We start from the raw sequence: 24,319 nt of genomic DNA on the forward strand, positions 1-24,319 counted from the left end.
CCTCTTGGAGGCCATGGAGATCCAGAAAGGTCAAGTCCTTGCTTGAGGCCCCAGAGGTAAAGGCAGAGGGGCAGCAGCCCCATTCTCCCAACTCTGAGCCTCCAGACAACTGTATAAAATCCAAAGGGCTGCTGAAAACACAAGCTTCAAAACAGTCTGCTCCCTGCTGGGTCAGTGCTGACCTGAGCCGTCAAGGCTCTTGGGAAACGCATTGGTCCTCAACTGCCTTCTCTCCCGTGGCTCTTAGACACCCGGTTTTAACAACCAGGTCCTTTCTGCAAACCCCACTCAAAGCCAGAGTTCCCCGGATTCACAGCCGATTCCTCTGCTGCGTGTACAGAACTTACAAGTCTACACCACATGCTCAGTACAAAACATACCCTGACCCCTGCGGGAATTTCGTCTCCTCTACTGATTATAAGCTCTCTGGAGGCAGAGCAAGTTCATTTTCCCTTCTCTCAACTCATCCAGTGTCTAGCATGGTGCTGGGCGGGGGAGAGAAGAGAGGCACCGTTCTGGCTTGTAGACATGACCTGCCTAACGTCAACTGACCCCTTCAGCTTCCATTAGCTGAGAGCCAAAACCAAGTCTGAGCTATTTTTGTAATGCCCACACACCTCACACAGTACCTGATATATGGGTCTCTCAGGAAACAGGAACTGACTTACCTTTTTAAAATGGAATAAATGGACTTACTTTTTTAAAAAAAGGGAACGTAAAGAGGGAGACCTCAGACTGTTTCCTTTTGCTGTTTTAAAGTAGACATGATTTAGAAGGTAAAATGGCATTTGTAGGAATCTGCTAGGCAATTAACAAGTCAAATTGCTAAATACTGCAGCTTCATCAAACCCAAGCCGCAGGAATTTAGACTAAAGAACCCCTGCCTTCAAGTCAGCCCGAGGGGGGCTATTGCTGAAAGCACCATCAGAAATATTTTGTTTCATCATTTCACGTTTAAGACGGTTTTAAAGACCTTAAGCAGTGTTTAGTGAGCTTCAGCATAATAACCTAATTGTTTTATTGAGTACTTAGTATATGTTAACTATTCAATTCAACCCTCTAGTAAATGGATACGAAAGCTGTCTATTCTGAAAAGGTGTAGCAAACATAGTGTGGTCCAAGTTCATGCCAAGGAGTCCAGACTGCATCTTGTTGGCAATAGTGAGCCAGTTAAGGTTAAGTGACATCAAAGCAATCATGTTTTAGCCAGAACTGTGCAGGATGGATTGAAGAGAAGCAAGATGAGAGGAAGGGAGATCTCTCATGGTTCTTGGAAGGGTCTGCCAGAGTTTTCCAAAGCAGGGCATGCGCCCCAGGCAAGGTGATCCACTGGGAAGAATTTTTAAAATCAGCACTGAGATATAATTCACACTTTACCACACAAATCACCCATTTGAAATGTACAATTCAGAGTTTTTTAATATATTCACAGGGCTGTGCGACCATCACCACATTTAATTTTATGACATTTTAGATCCCCTAAAAGAGACCCTTTTGGAATGGAATCACACAACACGTTCCTTTTGTGACTGGCTTCTTTCACTTAGCAAGGTTTCCAAGGTTCATCTACACTGTAGGATGTATCAGTGCTTCACTGTTTTACGGCTGAATAAAGTCCCATTGTATGGATATATTACGTTTTATTCATCCATTTATCAGCTGATGGCCATTTCCACCTTTGGCTGTTAGGAATAATGCTGCTGTGAACATTCATGTAAAAGTTTTTATGTGAATGTATGTTTTCATTCTCTTGTTATCAAAGTAGGAGTGAAATTACTGGGTCACATGCTAACTCTATGTTTAATCATTTGATAAACCACCGAAGTGTTCTCCAAAGAAGCTGCTTCATTTTATATTCCTATCAGCAATATATGAGAGTTCTAATTTCTCCATCACCTCACCAATGTATTACTTTTCATAAAAATTTTTAAAAACTTATAGCCATCCTAATGGTATCTCATGGTTCTGATTTGTAATTCCCCTAATGACTAATGATGTTCAGCACTTTTTCATGTTATATTGATAGTAAGACATGTAATATATTTTATTTAAAAAATACACATATTGAAGGATATCTGCTCAAATATTTAGTGTTGATAAGGTAAATGACCAAAAAATTAGGACACCAGTGATCTGGGCACAAGATAACAAGAGTCTGAATTAAGAGATGTGGGTAGGATATGAAAGATGTGTAGGAAGTAGAAGCGACAGGACTGAAAGTATGACACTGAGTGGGGTGGGAAGGGTGTGGTTCTGGCCAGTGAGGGACACACTCTGAGAATGGCTTCATCCTCTGAAAGCCCTCTGCTCCTAACGTCTGCCTGTGGAGAGGGGCGTTGAGAGGGCAAGTCGGCCGGTTGACCCTGGAGCCGGACCTGGGCACCCGGAGGCTACTCACCCAGCCCCCGCCCTCGGAATGTGCATTCCGCTTGCCTTCCCCCAGCTAGGAGCTGCCTGAGGACGCGGCCTTGAGACAGTAAGGTGCTGTTGGGACCATCTGGACGGCCTACCTGACTGGAACCCAGTTAAGGCTGCTTATAAACTTTAAGATCCTGGAGGCGGGTGCAGAGATCCTCTGTGTCTCAGACGTCCAAGACAAGCCTCGTAAGTTCCCTTGCGTATTAAACCTGCCACCTACCAGTCCGGAGTGACTGCCTCTTTCTTCGGTCTCTCCCTGCCCTCCTCATATGGGGCCAGGTTGTGAACCAACATTGCCCCGCTCACCTTGTCCTTAGCACTACTGCCATGCGGTCAAGCACAGGACAGCACGAGGGTGAGAAGCAAACACAGAACCTCCTGTTTGCGACTGGGTTAATCATACGGCTGGCCCTCAGGAGTTAGCATTTAGTGATCATCCATTGAGTCAAACTTCTACAGAACAGTGGTTGGAATTCAAAGCAGAAAACAGGACAAGATACCTGAGGAAATGACACCGTCATGAGGTACAGGTCTCCAGAGAAGTAGTGAAACAGAGGCAGGTTTTGTCACAGGGCAGGGTCTCTGGTCTGCACTGCGTACGGCAGGACACCGGTGTGTCTCAGAAACACACATATTCCCCGGGACCCTGGCCCAGACCTGATCAATCGAGGCGGGGGGCCGGGGGATGAGAAATGTGCGCTTTAAATAAGTCCCCAGATAATTCTTATGCAAATTAATGTCTGAAAATGACTACTTTGATGAGTAGAAAAGGAGGTCCAGTAGATCTTGAAGATGGCCAACCATGAAATCCTAAGTTTGGAGTGCTATACAAGAAGGAGAAACAAAACTTACATTTTCATACTAGTCTCTCCACCTGCGACAGAGGAAGAAAAATATGCTCTGGCAACATGGTCATGAAAAACAACTAGAAGAAGGCAACTCCTCCCACACAGCGGAGTTGCTCAGAAAGAACCACGCTGCTCTGACAATAATCAATTCCAATAACGACAGCTAATATGGTTTGGAGAGAAGACAAGAATAAATTAAAGAAAAGCCTGCAAATGACAGGGTGATGAACAGTGTGTCTTTAAAAGCACCAAACAATCTTCTAATTGAATGTTTAGTTTTTTCCTAACACTGTTTGACTTTCTTCCAGCAGGGCACTCACACTGTTATACATTATTTTATAAATTGAAATTATCCAAGGGGTCTGGCGTTTAGGGGAGTGGCAGCCAGGCTGTGGGCATGTGGAGAAAGGAAAGACGGCCGGGCTAGAGCAGTGGCTCCCAACAGCAGGGACGGGCCCCACAGGACATTCGGCCATGTCTGGAGACATTTTTGGTTGTCACAACTGGGGGGATGATACTGCCATCAAGTGCGTAGAGGCTGGGGATACTGCCTAACACCCTACAATCCACAACAAAGAACTACCCAGGCCAAAAGGTCAGCGGGGCCGAGACTGAGAATGCCCGGGCTAAAGGAGGGGGCCTCGCCTTCAAGGCACTGGAGGCCCTGTGGGCGCATCCAGACACACCTTCCAGGTTCACTGAAGGTGCACTGTGACTCCAGCAAAGACACGCCCCGGGAGTCTCCATCTGAAACGGAGGGTACCCCGAACACCTGCACCAGGCTGTGTGCACACCAACGCTCTCTCCCTCTTTCTAACCTGTTCTTTATCATGTGCTTGGTTCTACACATTCGTTTCTAATTGTCCTATTACTCTCAAAGGTAAAGCACACTTTTTATTTTTAGTAAACAAACACGACGACCTGGGCAAAAAATACAGAGCTAGTGATAGAAAGAATCTTAAAAACATTCTAGACAATTTCCTCACCTTCCAGGTGGAAAACTGAGGCCCACAAAGGCTCGGTGACTTACTTGTCTGGGAGGAAGTCATCGTATTTTTTTTACAAAGAAATTAAATTCCCAAAAGGGTTTGGTCATCTTATGTGACACAAGAGGATGCTTCTTTCTGGTTACTACTTGCTTATTTAAAATCTTGAACCCGTCATCATTTTGATCACATTACATATGCATTTTTTGCACCTCCATGTTCAAAATGAGGAAAAATATCAAAAAAGTTATGCATTCCATTTTTAATTCCAATGTAGGACATTTGTTTAAAATAAGAGCTTCTGCCTTGATAAAAGTGGTATGGCCTTGTGGTAAAAATATACAAATAGATAAACACATTCATTTTCACGTATAAGTGACTTATTAAGGTACAGCCCATACATAAATAGGATAGTAACACCTTTTTCAAAGTAGAAAATAAACAGAAATGTAGGTTCTACAGTGAGGAAAGAACAAGGAAAAGCTCTCATGTTGCTCTATACTTATTAATGTTCCTCTTTAACTTCAGATCACCTTCCCCCCACCCCCCGGGATCTTTTATAGGAGTAGTTGCGAGAAAGACCAATCTATTGAAAGGTAATGATTGGAAAATTCCTAGTGAAATTAATAGAATAAAACTCAACTTTTGAAAGTATTTTTTTGCCTCTAGTTATTCAATTGTTTTTCTCTCCTCTTACCTTATGTAATGTGGCTTACTATTTATGTCAAGTACCCAAACTTATAGTGGGGAAATGCATTTGCTTTAAGAGTTTGTATTTTAGTTGGGTGGACGGAGAAGTCTGCCAACATACTTTCTGGCCATCAATAAGAGGTAAAGCCTTCCTTTTCTCTTAGAATATTTATTTTCCTTGAAAGTTAAATGCCATTCTGCCTTGTAAAGTGAGCTGGCTCGGTCCTTTCTATTCCTAACAGCTTTTTCGGTAGTTAGTCTATGAACTAGACAGGAATAGCAATGCTTACGTGGGGAGCATCCAAATCACGTTAATAATAATTACGAATTTACAGAAACAAAAGAATCTCTACTGAAACCATGCCTCCTCTGCTCTCAGCACCAGCTTGTCTTTACGAACTTAGGCAGGACTCACACACGTCCCCTCCTCCACATCCTCACTGCCTTCCATCCCCCTTAAGGAGGACCAACGCGGCCGCTCCACCATCACTCCCGAAACTGCTCTCACTGTATGACCCAGTCACCTCCTGCCACTTCACAGGAGATCTTTTTGTCCTGTTTGTACCTGATCTTTCCGCCCTTCTCTTGGCATAACATTCTCCCTGGGTTTTTTCTTGACTAACTTAAAAACTATTGTTTCTCAAGTGTCTGTTTTGGTCTGCTTCTGAGCACTCATTGCAACATTTGGAGGTAGAAAGAGGAAAAGGACACAGGAAAGGACCCTGGGAAGAAGCACCAGGAGGGAAAGCAGGAGACGATGGGGTCCCAAAAGCCAGATCAGACACCACAGTCCTCAGTGTCCAAGCCCAGGTGACAGCCCTTATTCCTCACTTCAGGGAGCACTAAGGACCATCAGCATGCCCCAAACCCTTCCACTTCTGCCCACCTCCTCTTTAACTAACTTAGTTTTCCCCTGCATTATTGAAAGCGCCTTCCTGCTTTAGTAGTTTCCTCCTCTAGTACTTTCTTCCTATTGTAACAAGAAAAACTTTTAAAGCACAGATTTGATCACATTAATTTCCTGCTTATACTATTATCCTAAGGATGCTGGGAACCAGTGAAGCATCCAAAATCCTACACCTGACAAACCAGACTTTTCATCATTTGGCACTTGCTTACCTCCACAGAGGAACGTTTCTTGCCTTTCCACAACACTCTGTACTCAAGTCACATCTGATAACTTATGTGTACCTCCTACATCCCAGCGCTTTCTCCTCTGGGCCTTTCGGACCTCTGCTGGATCATTCTCTTTCCCACACCACACCTACCTGCTGCTCATCCTGTGAGCTCCGTATTAGCTAGCACACTTCCTCCTTCCTCCAAGGCCAGGCCCTAACTTGCACCCCAACAGTACTCTGGACTTATCCTTCATGTACCTCTAATCAAACTGCGTTACAATTACTTACTTGTTTATATTTGCCAATTCCATCCCAGAGACCGCCTGGGTTTCACTTGCCTTTTTCCAGTGCCAAAAATAGTCTCTGAGGTACAACAGGCACATGATACATATTTATTAATAAATGTTCCATTCATGATGTCAGATGTGTAGAGGAGCTAGTTAATATCAAGACCTGGTTGATTAAAGCCAGATGAAACTATTTCTGTTACTGCACCAATAAGAAATTCACAAAGACATCAAAGTAGCTTCCAAAATCCTTAACTAATCAATGGCAATAGCGGCACTGCAGACAGGTTTAAAATTGGCAAACGTGGCTTGTATGCAATGTCTTAGAACAGAGTTTTAAGTAAGAAAGGAACACAATAAAATGTGGTCTTTAGAGAGGTCACTCCTACAAACGGAGAGCAGCTCATGTGAATACATCTAAAGAGAGTTCTAGCATGCTTTGTCTGGATTAGCTGGGAAAACCACCAGGGTTCACTTAGATCCTCCCTGAGAGGTAGGGAAGGCTCTGCCCCACTGCACTGTGAATAGTGGATCCCTGGGAATATTTTCATATACTCAGCATCAAACAAAGTCTGGGATATGGGAAAAGCTCAGTAAAATAAAAAGTTAAATGAATGAATGAATAAAAAGCTTGTTTCCAAGCCAGGATGTCTAACATTAGCCAGTTATTTAAAAAATATGCACTGTTAGTAAAAACAAAAATCAAAATCAAAAATCAAAAATGAGGCTGGTATGACTGATTAGTAAACTAATATAAATTTTTCAAAGTATTTTTCAAGTAATTTTTCAAAGTACTTGAAACTAATTCAAAGTATGTGTCCTACCAACCTTCACTCAATTGTGTCAGCTTCCCACATGAAGTGTAAAAGCCAACACACTGCATTCTGCCCCACTTGTACAACACTGTCCTCCGGGGCAAGGTCTCATCCCTACCCCCAAAATATGGAGTATTATTCAAATACAAATATTAAGAAGATTATTTAACAAAGTGCTTTTTTCCAAGGTCAAAGCACGATCAAAATGACTAACCTGAGACAATTTTGTAGTGGTGGCAGGCAGAAGTGGGCGACTAAACTTCTTCTGAGATCCGATGGCTGCTGGAAATGGTGGTGCAGAAAATACAGCTGCAACACAATTAATTTTGTTTATCCACCCTTGCATTTCCTCTGGACTCCTATGAGAAACAGATATATTTATGTTAGGGTATTTCTGTATCTAAGTGCATCACATCTTGCCCATTTCTCACTACTGATCTAAAATGGCATATAAAATCATTTATTCTTCTTGGTACAAATAATCCCTGACAAAACTTCATTGGAGACTAACATTTTCAAAAGCAATCACCATGGTAATAAAAGGCCCTGGAACCTAGGATCATCATAGTGTAAGGCTATGATTATCTCCCAAGGATACAGAAGGAAATAAAGCAAAATCACTTCACAATAAATATTTACTAAACCCCCTACTTTCTATTTGATACTAGCCTAGGTCGAAAATTAATTTAAAAATTAACTCATCTCTTCCAATCACATAATTTGATTTTAAAATGCAACTGAGGGATAAACTGATAGAGGGAATGTAGAAGGGTATATACACCCACTTTGGAAAGTAGTTTGGACAGTTTCTTAAAAACTATAAACTATAAATTTATTATACAACCCAGCAATTCTACTTCTAGGTATACACTCAAGGGAAATAAAAACATATAGGCACTAAAAGATTTGTATGTGAAGTTCATAGCAGCACTATTTATAAGCATCAAAAAGGAGAAACACTCTAAATGCCCATCAACTAGTGAATGAATAAACAAAACATGGTCTAGGGCTTCCCTGGTGGTGCACTGATTAAGAATCCGCCTGCCAATGCAGGGGACACGGGTTTGAGCCCTGGTCCAGGAAGATCCCACATGCCACGGAGCAGCTAAGCCCGTGCACCACAACTACTGAGCCCGCGCTCTAGAGCCCGTGAGCCACAACTACTGAGCCTGTGTGCCACAACTACTGAAGCCCGTGCCCCTAGAGCTGTGCTCTGCAACAAGAGAAGCCACTGCAATGAGAAGCCCGTGCACCGCAACGAAGAGTAGCCCCCACTCGCCGCAACTAGAGAAAGCCCGCGTGCAGCAACGAAGACCCAATGCAACCAAAAATAAAAGTAAATAAAATTAAAAACAAAACAAAAACAAAAACACGGTCTATATCTATACGGTGGAATACCATCCAGCAGCAAAGGTATGGAGTGCTGAGGCAGGTTACAGCATGGATGACCCCAAAACTTCACACTGAGCTAAAGAAAAGCCCATGTATTCTGTGACTGCATTTATATGGAAAATCCAGAAGAGGCAATACAAAGAGGAAACTAGTGGTGTCCGGGCTGTGGGTGAGAATGGCACCGGGGATTGGGGTGGGGTGACGAAAGTGTTCCAAAACTGGATTGTGTTGCACAATTCTGCAAATTTGCTAAACATCATTGCACACTTAAAAGTATGTACAGTATACCTCAGTAGGACATTAAAAAATCCACCTGACAGGGTGTGGAACTCTCCTGATGTCGGTATCATACTTTTAACTTATATGTCATGTTTGCAGAGCCCAGCACTGACAGCACTTGTGAACTCATAAATCAATGGGAGAAATAGTCCTGAACTAGGTGAGATACCCACCATGTATATAATCAATAAAAAGATGGACAAGAAGTCAGCCCATCTAAAAATCATTTCCTGTACTGATGGCTCTGAAAGCTACCACGCTAACCTGACACCACACCCAGGTGTCACCCTCATCGTGCCCCGCATGCCTCTCTGACCCGTGTGCCTCTCCAACCTGTTATTTCAATCGACTGATTTCTGCATCAGTCCCACTTGGAGTAATTAGCTCTCTTTAGTTACCGTATCCAGCATTTTAGACATTTAAAAACAATAATGCTGGGGAACAGAATAACGTGGGGGACCTTTATGACTAATGGCTGTGATTACACATCCGGCTGTGGCTCTCTTGTGTTGCTAGTCATCTCCCACACCAAAAACTCCTCTGTGACTTGGGTTTCCTTACAACTTCCTCCTCGCCTGATGTCAGCAATCTCATGCCTTTGTGAGCTCAGCATCCCCAGATCACCAGAGTACCTGTTCTTGTTCTCATTTCCTCTGCTAGTCTTCCACTGTTTTGATCAGCAAGCCTGCAGATACCTGTGTTTACTCTATTGATGTCAAATTTAATGCCAGTGTCTAATGCAGCCAGTTGGTAGTGTTGTGTTGAGAGTGATTCTGAAGTCAAGCTCAGGCTGTAAAAGGCATGCCATGAATAATTAACACTGCCTGCCACGGACACTGATGCTATGTGTGCTATTAAAATTCCTGTTCTAGAGGCCCAGTTCTAAAAATCCAAAGTTTCTCACTTCATAAATCCAGAATTCTCCACTTGGAGTGTTCCATTTTTAATCTAAAGGCTGTCACAGACCCCTTATTAAACTGGCAATCCATCCCATTTCCTTGCCCACAATATGATTTTATCTTTTCCTTCTAGTTTAATCACAAACTATTAGGGCTCAGAAGGAGAGAGAAGAGAGAGAGCAAAATGAAAATCTACACTTCTTGAACAGCCTCTGTGTGCCAGGCACTGTGTGAGGCTCTTTACATGCTTCATCTCATTTGCTTCCAAAAGAACCCTGAGAAATAAACATTATTAACATTATTATTATCATTATCTACACTAGCCACCAGCTGAGGTGCAAAGAGGTTAAATTTACATGCTAGGACAAAGAGTTAGGAAACGGTAATCTGAATCCAGGTCTATTTTTACTCACTGTGTGATAGAACTTGCATACTAACACCCTTGTATTTTATTTACGAGGGTATTACAGTCTAGAGGTGGTAAGTGGTTGACAAAGGGTCACAGGGCTCTTTTGCAGCAAACAAAAAACTTGCCCTAGGGTTTCTATTTCGTACTCTAGTTTTCTTTGACAGTTGTCTCTCTACTGCAACCAGTTAATGACTCTGACTCCAACTCAAACAGTTTCCCCTGCAGATCCCGATTCTATTTCTCGGTGTAAAGTGGTGCTCTGCAAACTAAAAAACCAAACCAAACCAACCAACGAAACCTACTGGGCTTGAAAAAGCAAGACCCTCCAATCAGCAGTTTTCAGTTTGAGCACATTGGGTTTCTTCTCGTAGTCCGTGGCCCGGGACGCCAGTGCGTGGTGCACACTCACAGCGTTTTTCAGGTCCTCTTCCGACAGGGCCTTCTCTGGCTTATATTCATCCTGTGGGCAGATACGAAGAAAGCAAAGACATGTTCAGACTTCATCTTCTCTTTTTAAAACCTAAGACAATAAGAAAAATTTTAGAGAATCCATGAAGGTGCATGAAAAAAGTGAAATGAATGGTGGGTAGAAACAACTCCTTGCTACTTCATAAATGTCATAAAAAATCCTGTTCTTTGAAAAGTATGCTCAGAATAAGAAAATACACATTTACCAAAGGGGCACTTTTGAAAAAGCTGATATATAATAATTAAAGTAAAGAGCTAAGGAAGGTCAAAGACAAAATATCTATCACACATGTTTTATAGTGATTTGAAATGAAGCTAGGTCTAATAGGGTGATTTGGTTTCAGGAGCAAAAGGACATATGCAAAAGCCCCCAGGACGCGTCAGCAGAACTGTACTGATGGTGAAAAACTATGCCACTGTGTTTGCTCAAAAGATACTACATTTTCCCGATACTTTCTTTTGAGGCAAATATTATTAAAAGAAAAATGAACAGTAAAATAAAACAATTTCTCCAGCTGTTCTCTGAAAGAAAAGAGGAAAATCAGTTTAATCTTAAATCAGGAGAAAGCTTAGCTCTATTATCATAAATTTGAAAAATGGGTAAAATTACATAGAAAAGGAGGGTGTCATGGATAGACACAATTTTATCTTTGGGCATGATCCAGACACAATTCATAGAATTTATAAAGGTTCTTTTGTATGGCTTCCCTCCAAACATAACTAAAAAAAATCCCAACGAGTAGAAAAATAAGAATTTAAAACAAATGTGATATTATTATTATTATTATATCTAGTAGTTTCCTTGGGTCCATAAGAATAAAAAAGGTCTGAAAACCAAAGTCAATATAGTAGACATTACACAGTGTTGTAGGAGATGTTTTTTAGTTTTTAGATGTTTAAGTTCCTCTCCCCCCTTCCCATATTTTTTCAGACTTGATGCTAAATAAACTTGCACTTCTTCTGTAAAGAACACACACACACACACACACACACACACGTCCTCACCTTCTAATTAGTACTAAAAGCCTAAAGGAAGACACTGTCTATTCTATTATCACAGTCTGGTTTTACAAATTTCCAAAATGATAATTACACTCTCCCATGCCTCCTCCTCCCCTCCCCGAGGCCCCAGCACAAATCGAGCTCTTCAGAGGTACTCGTGTCATAGATTCAAAGTGAGTCAGAAATAAACAGCATCTGCTGATCCTCAGTGATCACTGTCAGTGACAGTGCTGAGACAAAGGTGGGAAAACCTAAGATACTCAGTAAATGCCAACAGCAATATAAAAATTATACAGTTTATAATACTAAATGATAAAATTACTGCTTTAAGATTGCTACAGCTCAATTTTCTTAAGCCTCAGAGATTAAGAACTGCTGTCGACAATAACCATTTTCCAGAGAAGTATGACGAATAAAGGAGGATTATTTTAAAATCTTAAAATAAATACAATATATTTACATGTATCTGTTCTTCGACAATTCCCATTAATGCATACAACTATAATCTAGCTATGTTTTGGGGTCTTGTCTTTTCTACATGGGATTTTTCTTAGTGATTTAGCATTCCAAAACTTCACAGATCTCCTTCCAGGGGAATTGTTATTAGAGCAGGAGTATCAGCTAGAGGCAGCATGACGACAAATTCCCCCCGGCCTCAGAATTAGACTGCAATAGAGCCCTGCATGGCTGGCCATGCACTCAGCTTACCCACTTAGCTCCAGATAGGAATCTGAGGTGGATGAATTATGGGGAGTGGGGATAAGTGATCAGGGACAAAACTGTCTTCAGAGAGTTTATACACTAAGCCCATTTCTGTACATACTGATCTCTAACACACCTGATATTTGAGTTTGCACAGAGATCAGCCTAGAAATTTGTATGCACCGTTTTTTGATATTCTAGGCCCATAATTTGGGTTTTTATCTTAATTCTTTCTCACTAGTTTCTTTTGGTTAATTTTTTGTTGTTTGAATTTAAAACGATTACTTAGTTTTTTATTTTTCATATTTCTTCTTTAATTAAGAATTTAAGACTATAATTTTTCCTCTGAGTACAGGTTACACATAGCTTGGGAATGAAGAGTATTTTTTCATTGTTCTCTAGATGATTTGTAGTTTTATTTTTTTCTCTCTTCTTCAATCTTAGTCATGTCAAAGAATGTTTCTCAAATTTAAAGCACCTAAAGTTTTTAGTTATTTATCATTATATATTTCTAATTTTATTGGTTTGTGACCAGAGAATGAGGTCTGTAAAATCTATTTTATTTACTGAAAATTTGCTAAGGTTAATTTCTCAAGGTTTTCCAACAACTTGTTTAGTTTTTGTTATTGTTCCATGGACATAAAAAAAAGTTATTCTCTGAGGGATGAGTGTGTATTTATATTCAGGTTTATTGATTCAGTTCCTCTATGTTCTTACAGTATTTTTCCACCATGTTCTGTGTGCTATTTATTATTTTAAAATGTTCTTCTTTATCCACGTTAGTGCTTAGTTACATAAGATGGAAACTTAAAAGGCTCTCTTCCCCCACCAAATGCTCTATTTCTCTGTATCAACAAGACTTTTAAAATAGTTTCACTTCCCTCCCTACCCTTCCCATTAATCCTAAATTTTGATAAAAGTTTAGTATGTTTTATTCTGCAATCTTATTAAAATTATCTTGTATTATGTATTTTCTGTTTCAAGAAATCCTATTTTGCACTTATATTACATATTCCCTGAATCTCTCCTTATTCTTTTAGATTTAATTGTGTCCATGTTTCATTGCTCACCTACTTTCTATCTTTTCTCCATCTTGAGGTCTCTTTTCTCATCCCTTTGTTATCTTCTCTTCTTGCAAGTACTTTTCTCAGGTGGGTGATGTCCTCCAGTCCTTACTTTCAAGCGTCTCTTGCTTTCCTTCTCAGGTGGAGAACTGGGTATGGAGCTTTGGGCTGCAGTCTTTTTCCAGTCGGTACTCTGCAGATGCTATTCTGTCTTCTAGCTTCCAGTTTTACTTAAGTCCAACACCAGTCTGATTCTCTTTTGCTTTTCTTGTATTTTCTGTCAGAAATCTCATAGGGCTTTATTTTTATCCTTAGAATTTAGGAATTTTTGCTCGGCTATGCCCTAACATTCTCATCTACCTGGTCTGGAACTAAAAAAAATCCCACGCTAGTTCTCCCTTATATGATCACTCACTTGCACTGCTGACAGCTGCTAAAGACAACCAACCCAGCTATGCAGATGTGTGCCACCCAGATGTATGGTCTCCAGCTATGGCTGCACCCAGCACTGACCGACAATGCTTTTACTCCTCCACGATAACCCCTCTGGTCCATTCTGCCAAACGTCCACCATTCTCTTCAACACTCCTATCCCACGACAAAGATGGTTAAGAGCACAGGTGCCTGGGGTTAGACCCATCTCTTCAAATGTCTAGCTCTGATATGGTACTTAACATTTCCATGACTGTAGGCAGGTTAATTAAACTCATTAAAACTTCATTTTCTTTGACTGAGGAGTAGTGATAATACTTTCCTCACAGAGCTGTATTATGAAATTCAATGAGATACTGTTTTTTTTAACTCTAAATAATGTTCACAGCAGAAAGTAAGCACTTAGATGTTAGCTGATATAATAATCCCTAATAATAATTTTTAGTAGCATATAGCTTGAACTTGTATTTTATAAGGTCAAACTTGTAAATGTCAAACTTTCTGCTTACATGCCCTGTAAACGCGTATTTTGTGACCACCTTTATCCTCTTTCCTCCTTACACAGAGGAGTCCTGCTCAAGGCTAATCCTGTACTCCAGGATCAACCTCCCTCCACCAACCCTTCCTAGGATCTTACTGCGCTGGTTATTATCCTTCCACTATATTTTAAATCATTCGTTATCTACAGGCTTCTTCCCCACAGCCTATAAATACCCTCAAGGTCTCTCTATTATTTGTAAGATAATAGTCCCTCCTGAATATTGCTTTCTCCTAGCTGTCACCTCTAGCTGTCACGTCTCTCTTTTCCTTCATATAAAATGAGTCCACATTAACTACTTTTATACATTAATTTCCAGTTTACCCTTTAACCCACTGGAACCTGGAGTCCATTTCTACACTTCATTGAAACTGCTCTGGCAAAGGTCAGCAATGAACTCCTAACTGCAAAATTTAATAGATTCTTTTAAGTTTTCGTCTTATAGCACCAAAGGAAGTCAACAATACTCTTGAAATTCTTCCATGGCTTCTCCTTACAATTCTCTCCTGGTTTCTCCCCTATACTCTGACCATGACTCTGCTATCTCCTCTTTAGCCTGTTTGTCAGCTGTCAGTTCTGCCACTGGCCTTCATCCTTTCTCATCCCATAAATGCGCCTTGGGATGATTATGACTACAGTTGACGCTTGAACAACGCATGGGTTGGGGCAGGTGAAGATCCACATATAACTTATAGTCGGCCTTCCATTTATGATGTTCCTCCCTAACCTCTGTTCCTCTGTATCCACGGTTCCCCATGAGCGAATTCAACCGCCTATGAATCATGTAGTATGTAGTGCTTTACTGTTGAAGAATCTGCTGACAAGTGAACCTGTGCAGCTCAAACTTGCGTTGTTCAAGGGTCAACTCTACTCTTATCAGTTGAAGTCCCACCTATACCATGATGCCTAACAAACTGCTGCAGATGAATAAGAAACCCAAGACCAATCCTTAGCTATTAATATTGGATGACTTAGACCTTTGGAGCAACTACACATATTCTTGGAGCATATTCTCTCTGCTGATATTTTCCTTTAAAACCAAGCTTAAAGGATGACATTCTTAGACCTCTCTAAAAGTGCGAAGAATTTTAAAATGCAACATTTATTATAGCTCTAAGTAAAAGTGAACAGTAATTATCAACTTGGAAGAACTGCACCATGGTTTCTGAAGAGGACTCTAAGACAGTTTCCTAAACTCTAAGGTACCTAACATTGGAAGGAAAATACTGCACAGGCCAAAAATGGACGATAAGATCTATTTAATTAGGATAAAACCAAAGTCTAGGAATTTTAAGTCTAACATGGGCTTCCACTCTTTTAGTTGATAGTAATATTATTTTGCCATTAAAAAAAAAAGGCAAAATATAAACAAAACATGTTTGGCATTCTGAATTCCTACTAGAAAATGTAGCTCCAAGTCCATTAAAAAAATGAACAAAACTCAGGGTAGATTGGAAAAATTAGAGTTGACAATTGAATGAAAAGAAAAGACTTTATCCTACAGAGTTCATTCTGACATCTTTATTTTTCACCACTTAAAGTTGAAGATGGTGTTTAAATGACGGTATTGGGAAGGAGGAAATAAGGGATAAATTATCATAATCAAACCATTTCAAACCTAAGACTCGTGGCTGTGCAAACGAAATGAGAAAAGAGAGCAAGGTAAATTCAATCAAGAAATTCTGTAAGAAAAGAAAATGCTCTATGACACCTAATTACTATCTATTTTCTCAAACAAATGAAGGGTGAAAATGATGCCTAAAAACGTGTTACTCTCCTCTGTGTTCACTGCAATCTACGTCTTTTTATCTAGGATGATTCATTAGAGCACTCTACCACCCTAATAAGCACCAAGAATTTGATTTCACAATTCTATTTATTTTAAATTCACTTAAAGCATGAAATGAAAAGCTTTCTTCTTTTTCTTAAGAAGCTTGTTAATTAAATGTCTTGTGACGTTGGATCATAACACACAGATCATCTACATATGTACAAATAATTGGTTGGCATCAAGTCTGAAAATCTGTACCCTCAGGTGAATATAAAGTCCAATATGGAAAGTGACCAAATCTCAACTGAAATTCATCAATGTCAATTAAAAAATGTTCAGATTCCAGTTTTCAAAGTATAAGGCACAATTGCCATACCTAATTAAAACAATTTAAAACAAAGTTGAAATAGTCTTGATTTCCACTGAGAGAATATAGATGGGAGAACTGAGGACATCCTTGAGAGGCTATGAGGATTTAATAAAAATGTCAGTAATTAAAATAAACTGGATCTTAAACTGTCCATTAATTCTTGATTTTAAAAAAGGCATTAAAAGCATTTTTCATAATTTGATGACGATCTTTTTAAAAAATTCTGAGTATTTCTGGTTAGGTATCTTTCTAAAAATTATTCAGCTTCATTTTTATTTTACCAGGGAGCTCAGAGTGAGCTGTATTCCCACAAATCTGGGAGCAAGACATAACAGGAAATCCAATGAAGGCATGTTTTAGCCCATCACTCACATAATCACATATTTGAAAATCACTTATTCACAGAATGTTAAAGCTGAAAGCCTAAAGGATCATTTCAACTAATTTTCTCATGTTAGGTAAACAATTTTAAAGTCAGAAAAATATGTCCTATATTTCTGTAAGGAGAATTAAGAAAGAATAAGCCAGTTAAAGTCAAAGGATTATGTTTGTTTATATTAGTTTGTTCGGTTACGGTGGGCATGGCGCCGTCTCCATGTTGCGATGATGGGCCACATGGGTGGGTAGCGGAGGACTTTCCTTGTTAGCACGGGAACCCGTCATGGTCCACATACGGAGGGAGCGCTTACAGACACAGTAGGACTTGAAGGACTTGAAATGCTTTCTCAGTCAGGCCTCAGACTTCAGTGAGACACAGGACATTTTCTAGGACAAATCTGGTGAGTGAACCAGGAAGCTAGGATCTATCTTTTTAATGATTACACAGCTGAACTGGAAGAGAATTAGGGCAGACAGACAACCATGAGTAGCCCTTAGAAAAAGACTACAGGATTCTATGACTCAGTATCTGAAGAAACTTAAGAGCTCTTAACATTTTTAAGCAGAAAAAACATCTTAGCACCCTTCCATACTTCTTCCATATTTCTAACTAACATAATGATCAGGGTTTTGATTGATAGGAGGCTATTCCTGCTTTCCTGTCAGTTCCAGGCTCACTGACGTTCTGTTAAAGCTGCACTTGGCACTGCCTGGACCACTTGGAAGTGTCTGCCCATCACTCACCCACCACCTCTCAGTTCAGAACCCTGGAGACCAAGTTAGTATCTAATTCATACGTTTCCTGCTACGACTTTCACATGATTGGTATGGGTTTAATATTTATTGCAAGGAAGGGAGGGAGAGAGGGAGACAGAGAGGGAGAGAAAGGCACTGCCTAGGGACCCGAGTAGCAAACAGGAAAAGAGGTTTGAGTTCTGGACCTATCTTACACTCGAATAACTTGGAAGAAGCCACAAAACACTGCAGCGCCTCTTCATGTGGGAACAAAACAACTCATAGGAATAAACTAGTTTCTGTTTGCTAGACCCTTGAATGAGAATTGTGTTTTTAAACAGAAGCCTTCAGAGCACAGCCTATGCGTCTTAAACTCCAGAGACCAGGTGTTTCCAGCTGCAATGTTTATTTTATGAATTGACAGTCTTAAAAAATTATGATTATGTCCTAAATATACCTTGTAGAATGGCTACATTGCTCTGCTGAACTGGGTCATTCATTTAACTTATAACTAATGAAAACTTTGATGTGATCATTATTCTCCTAAGGCTTCAAAACCTAGTTAACTTTTGTTTTCTGCACTTTCCATTGTTTCGGAGAATGAGAGAGGGTCCACGTGGTCTCTTCAGCGTGTGAGAGGGCACAGAGCCAGCAGTTTCACAAAAGGAAATAAAAGTGCCCTGAGCACACAGGAAAGCTCTCTGCTATCAGGGGCCCAGGCCAGGATCAGCCAGCTCCTGGCACTTGGTATTTGACACATCAGCCCAGGCTGCCATCATCACAGTCTGGGAGGCCCTGTCTTCAGTACTTCCTTCTGCCTGGTCCAGGCTCACTCTATTGTTGCCACCTGTACTTCAAATGCTGCAACAAACAAACAAACAAACAACTCCCTTTCCAATCCAAAAACCTTATAGGCAGGTGGAACAAATCTCAGTAATCGAAGGAAAGAATGGAAGCTTTTGCATCAAGGACACAGAGTTCCCAGTATACTATGACAGGAAACTACATTTTTAGCTAACAAACATTTTTTAACATTTGAAAGACATGGTAAAGGCAAATATATTCATGTCTGAATACCTATTTTCTAGACTCTAGAGATAAAAGACATTAGAATATTCTCCAGAGTCTGGTGTGGAGAATACGATCATCAAGTAATTCACGGCCACGCACTAACCAGCCACCCGCACCCATTTCTCTTACCCATTCCATCATCACCTGACAATTTATTTTAGGGATAACATAGTTAACTTTTGTTACAACCAGACCTGTAACAAAAATACCATCATAAAGCTTACCAAAAAATACTTTCAAGAAAAAGGCGGAGACTAGCAGCGTCAGACACAAAGCCCTTGACTGAAACCGACAGAGAACTTCTGAAGCTGTGCGACAGCAAAGGCTTATCTCAGCATTTGCCAGCAGATGACTCACTCTCGGTTCACAAAAGGGTATAAAGCTGATACCTGAACGTCGACAACGATGGATCTTCACCACCAAAAATTTAACCATTTTATCATCAATCCACAGCAATTTCAAAATTTCAAAGCATATGTAAACTGTGTTAGGTTGAAATGATATTAGACTCCTCTGCCACAAAGGCTTTATATTCCAATAATACTAATTAACTCTCCGTCAGGTAATATATTTCCCAAGCCTGGGCTCAGGGGCACTGCAAGTAGGGGAACCAAACAAGGACAGGAGTGCTTTCCTGCCCCGCTGGAAAACAGAGCCACTCACTCCACCGCAGGTGCCTCGCAGTGCCCTGCCCAAGAGAGTTCTCAGAGACTGCAGCCCACTACCCGCACAGCGGTATTCCCTTTTCACTGATGCTTTCCCAGCTCACCCATATCCTTGGTTTATATCATGTCACTAGCCATTCACTGCCTAAGACTTGTCTCTCACCCACACCGTAAGCCCAAGCTCTTTTTGGGGGTAGAGACCAGGTTTATTCCTCCCAAGATGACATTTTGTAAATGGTTCTGACATTACTATCGCAATTCTCTATGGATTTCCTTTTTGCTTGAAAGTTAGAGGCAAATGTGATTAAGTAACATTAAGTGAGGGGGCCAGAAAAGGAAATGAGGTGGTCGTGTGGAAGGCTGTGTATAACCTGGAGAAGCAAAACGAGAGCTCAGGATAATGTCAGAAACTGTCCAAGGGATGGAAAGAGAGAAAAGGACTTATTTCACTTGAGAGAGAAATCAATAACAGGAAAGAAAAGAGGTTCAGAAGAAATGAGATAGACACAGGGGATCCATTCTTTGCAAAAGTCACAGGAAGGGGGGTATCAGGCAGGGGGTGGGGGGATGATCAGAGTGGAGCCTCCTGAAAGCAGCTGTCTGTGCACTCTCTGCCTGTGTCTTCCAGCTCATTCCATCTGGCTTCCATGCCCACCGCTCCACTGGAGCTGCTTTATCAATAATTTCCTTGTTGCTGAATTCAAGTGTGACTTTCCAATTCCTATCTTACTTTACCTCTTTACAACATGGAACATTTCTGCCATCTCCTGAAGCCTGTAGCAGCTCCCCCCCGCCAGCTCCCGCTGTCCCCCTGGGTCCGGTCACACTGCATTCCTCGCAGGGCACATATGAAATGTCTGTGTCCCACCTGTCCTACCCTCCGTCTTCTCCTCACTCTGCAGCCTCTGAGTGACATCATTTGCTCTCACGTTTTTTTGATGACTCTCCAGCTCCAGATCTGAATATCTATAATTGTCTGTTGGACACGCCCATTTATTATTCCACAGACACCTTGAATTCAACACCACAAACTGAACTGTCCAGTCAGACTGTGTTTCCCCCTTCCTGTGACCCCCTACCATCGTCAAGCTAGTCTGGCCTCTATGTCTCTGACTGACACCGCCCCCAATCCATACTCCATGCTATCGCCAGACTGATCTTTCTAAAATATAAATCTGATTATGTCACACCCTGTTAAAAACGCTTGACAGTCCCACACTGCTCTCAGAGCTCAAGTCCTAAGCCTGGTTTTCTGGGCTCTGCAGTCTGCTCTGAGCACCCTCTATGCTCCCCTGGGCCCACGGCTCCCTGCATGTGCTATGGTCTCTCACAGCTGGCCATCCATACGCGCTCCTCCCTGTCTGAATCCTCCACGCGACTACCTTCCACTTATCTTTTAAGTGTAGGTGTAGACATCACTTCCTTCATGAATTCTTCCATGATCTTCTCTGCTCTTCCTGAGGCTCAGCTAACTGTCCTTCCAAAGTGTTTCCACAGCACACTTCCCTCTTTGTAGCACATACTGAATGGCACTGAAATGGCTTTTTATTTGTTGATCTCTTCAGACAGAGCATATGCTCCTTTAGGGACTATAATTTGCTCTCAGTCAGATCTGCAGTGCACAGCATTCTGAAAAACTGCCAGAGTCCTAACCTAGTAGATACATTCAGATAGCTAGATACTGATTTGCTTCCCACGATGGTCCTCTGTGTCAGGATGGTAGTTTGTTAACCTAAGTTCAGCTGATAATAGATGCTTGGGTTACTTTTAAGTGCCAATCTGGGAATCATGAAATGATTGAAATGTTGACATTTCCTTTACCATGTTTTCTGGGAACAATAAGGAAGAATATCTGAAAGTGGGTCTGGATTAGAAAATCTTAAAAGGTTAGTTACACTAATTATGGAAGGTGATTAGAGATAGTCCCATATTCCAATAGAGGAGAGGCTGCAGTCAGGAGATGCTATCTGAGAGAGGATAACCATCGGTCCTGACCAAAGCAGGAAGCTCCCTGCAGGAAAGAAGCTATTGTATACTTGCTTCATATTAGACAAAAGTTAATTGAACCTGGTTGAGGGGGTAAAAGAAACATTTCTCCAAAATCACTTGTTTTAAACTTCTAGTATTTAAGAAAGTCATAAAATAGAGCTTTAGTGTTTACAAAAGAATAGTCTAATGGAAAAAACACAAGCATGGCTCCTACCACCCTTCACAATCCTGAGGAGGTTAACCAACCTCTGAGTCTCAGCGTCTTAATTTAAAAAATGGGAACTATATCCTCCTATGAAGTTGTGGAGCTCAAATATAAAAAGTATCCTAAAAACTGTATCACACTAACAAACCCATGTTATTTCCAGCTGAATGATCACTCAAGTAAGTTGGCTCCATAAGTCTGCCAGCCCCCTCCTAACTTTGTGAGGTGGGATGCTCTGATCTGGGATGAGGATTCTCTTAGATATTAGACACAAAGCAATGCCCTGTAAGGGTGTGTGTGTGTGTGTGTGTGTGTGTGTGTTCAGCAGGCATGCAACAGAGAGGGTTGTAAGCACACAGGCAGGGTTATGAACTCTAGAGGCATGAGATCTTTATTACCTCTTCAGTTTCCTAGAGCAGTCACTGAAAACCTCAGTGTTAAGCCTCTCTGTGCCTGGGACGAGAGGAGGGAGAAGTCTGGGTGAGTGGGGACTGAGAGGAGTTGGAGCACCTGCCCGGTGCAGCTTCAGCTGTGCCTGGTTTTCCTTCTGGTGACTGTGTATTGTTTTGGAGGTGGCGGTGGTTTTTACTATAATTCTTCACTCTTCACTCTTAGTGAGGAAATACTAACTGGGTAAAAATCATTCGGCTATTTCATAATTGAGAAATCTTGATGAAAAGTTTTAAGTAATTGATGAGCAACTGATCATGGAATGAGACCCCAAACAGACTGTTACTCCAATGGCAGAGGGTTTTTGAGATGTGTGTGGCGTGTATGTGTTTAGAGTGAAGGGAGGGTGAGTTCCCAGCCATTACGGTATCTTTAGAAGACTGACTGGATTCCTTTAATCAGGGGAGCAGAGGTCCTGCTCCCTTCTGTCTCAGGGCAACACCGTCTCCCTCTTTTAGGAGCCAAGTTCTGGCAGCCATGGTGGGCGGGGAGTAGACATGCAGCACCTGGCCGCCTGAGGAGAACAAGGGATGCAGGAGGGAGGAGTTCCTGGCAGCCTCTGGACGGGAATCTTCGATGCTGAGAAATTGACATAGGGTGGAAAGGCGTCAAAATCAGGATGGCGGCAGAACGCCTGTGTGCTAGCCAGGCCCGTTAAAGCATGTTTGGTCCTATTATCTTTGCACCCCAGACCTGGCACAACCCTGACCCTGACCCCTGGCTGAGCAAGTCCCTGCCAGTCTGAACCAAACCCGTCTCGGGCTAGAGGAAGAGTGTGCCCTTTCTCCTTACGCTTCATCCAAACAACAAAGAAGTGGCAGGAGGTAAGGAGAGGAAGGGGTGACTACTGTTTTCTCTGCTATGTTTGAATCCCAGCAGGTTGCACGGCATTCTCAGGGCACAGAGGAAAGAGCAACACACCCCTCCCGGGAGCACCGCCAGCCAGCAGGTCCTGTGAGAGTGGCTGCCCAGCGCTCGGGGTGATGCTGTCTAAATCCTTTGGGGACCTGGGTGTCAGTGGGAGCAGCACCCAACTCACACTCAAAGGGTTTGAAATTCTTCTGGGGAAGAAAACTGCTTCTTTGGTAAAGTGGACAGTTTATGACATTGTGACACCATTTCTTTCATTTTCATGATACACTAGCACTTGAAACATAATTTTTCATCATGTTTCTACTGCTGGCTACCCTCCATCCATCCTGTAATCCAAATGTAAAAAACTGTTTTGCCATTCTCTGAACACGCCAATTCTCTCAAATCTGTTATTTCCCCCTCTCCGGTTAAAAGGCTTTTTATTACCTTGCCTGCCTGGCAAATGTCTGGTCATCCTGCAGGCATCAGTTCAAGGCATGTTAATTCCTCAGGTAGGCATTCTCTGACCTTTGCAAGCATGACTAGGGCCTACTCTGTAAGACTTTGCATCCCTCCTTTAGTTAATACCACCGTCTGGTGAAGGTTCAATGTACCTGTTTCCCCTCTGGCTTTGTGGGCTCCATGTGGCAGAGACTGTGTCTTAGTCATCATTGGAAGCCCAGCATTTAGCAGAGTACTTGACATGTGATAAGCTCTAAATGGCTATGTGAAGACATAACCCCCAAATTGTATAAACCCCAAATCACCCTGCAATCATATAACTTACTTTTGGTGTAGCATCTGCCATCACGTGCTGGGAAATCAGGACTCCAGCAAGGTTAAGGATTAGCCAGCAATGGGACATTAGAAGCCCTTTGTAGGATACATGCTGTATCAGTACTGAGCCTCTGATATACACTACAATCCGGAGGTAATTTAAAGGGGAAGATGTCTAAGAACCGATGCCTGCCGATTCTGGTAGGCAGCTCAGTATCCCAGAGGTCCCCTTACAGCAGTGGATAGCAGACAGTGCCCTGTTAACCTTACAGTCCTTGGCATTTTCAGATGTAGAGGCCCATAGGGTCTTCATATTTTTATTGCCTCTCTGCCTTTTTGTTTTTTCAATTTTACAAATCAGGAAGAACCTAATTAAAACACCAGGGCAGACATAGCCACAGAAGAACCTGGCCTGCTATGACGAAGCTTCCGCTGATTGATGAGCTAGTCTCTAGGATCTGTGCCAAGTTCTGGGAACAGATATTGGCTGACTGCTATGTTGAGATTTTAACCACTTGTCACATTTTTTTCAGCCCCTCCTTTTTCTTTTCTTTTAAAGAGCACTAACAACAATAACAAGGGAGGAGAGCCTGGATACAAAACCCCACTGCCCCTGCTCAGCCTTACTCTCCATCTAAGTATGAAACAGCAAACTGAGAGATAACCCACAGCTCTACCTGCACTCTCCTAAACAAATGTATCATTTCCT

At 41.6% G+C, this 24,319-nt stretch overlaps 1 protein-coding gene across 5 annotated transcripts in view; it reads right to left on the reverse strand.

Annotated features, from left to right (window-relative positions):
* Positions 1-24,319, reverse strand: part of PSD3 (pleckstrin and Sec7 domain containing 3) — a 560,448-nt gene that overhangs the window by 36,759 nt on the left and 499,370 nt on the right. For all 5 annotated transcript variants that reach the window (XM_068532284.1, XM_068532286.1, XM_068532287.1 and 2 more), the window contains 2 exons: positions 10,444-10,601; positions 7,377-7,521 (listed from right to left, as the gene is read on the reverse strand). In XM_068532284.1, the coding sequence (XP_068388385.1) occupies positions 7,377-7,521; positions 10,444-10,601 (303 nt within the window). The remainder of the gene's footprint in view (positions 1-7,376; positions 7,522-10,443; positions 10,602-24,319) is intronic.

This window comes from Eschrichtius robustus, chromosome 21 (genome assembly GCF_028021215.1).
Source record: "Eschrichtius robustus isolate mEscRob2 chromosome 21, mEscRob2.pri, whole genome shotgun sequence".
Taxonomy (NCBI): Eukaryota; Metazoa; Chordata; class Mammalia; order Artiodactyla; family Eschrichtiidae; genus Eschrichtius; species Eschrichtius robustus.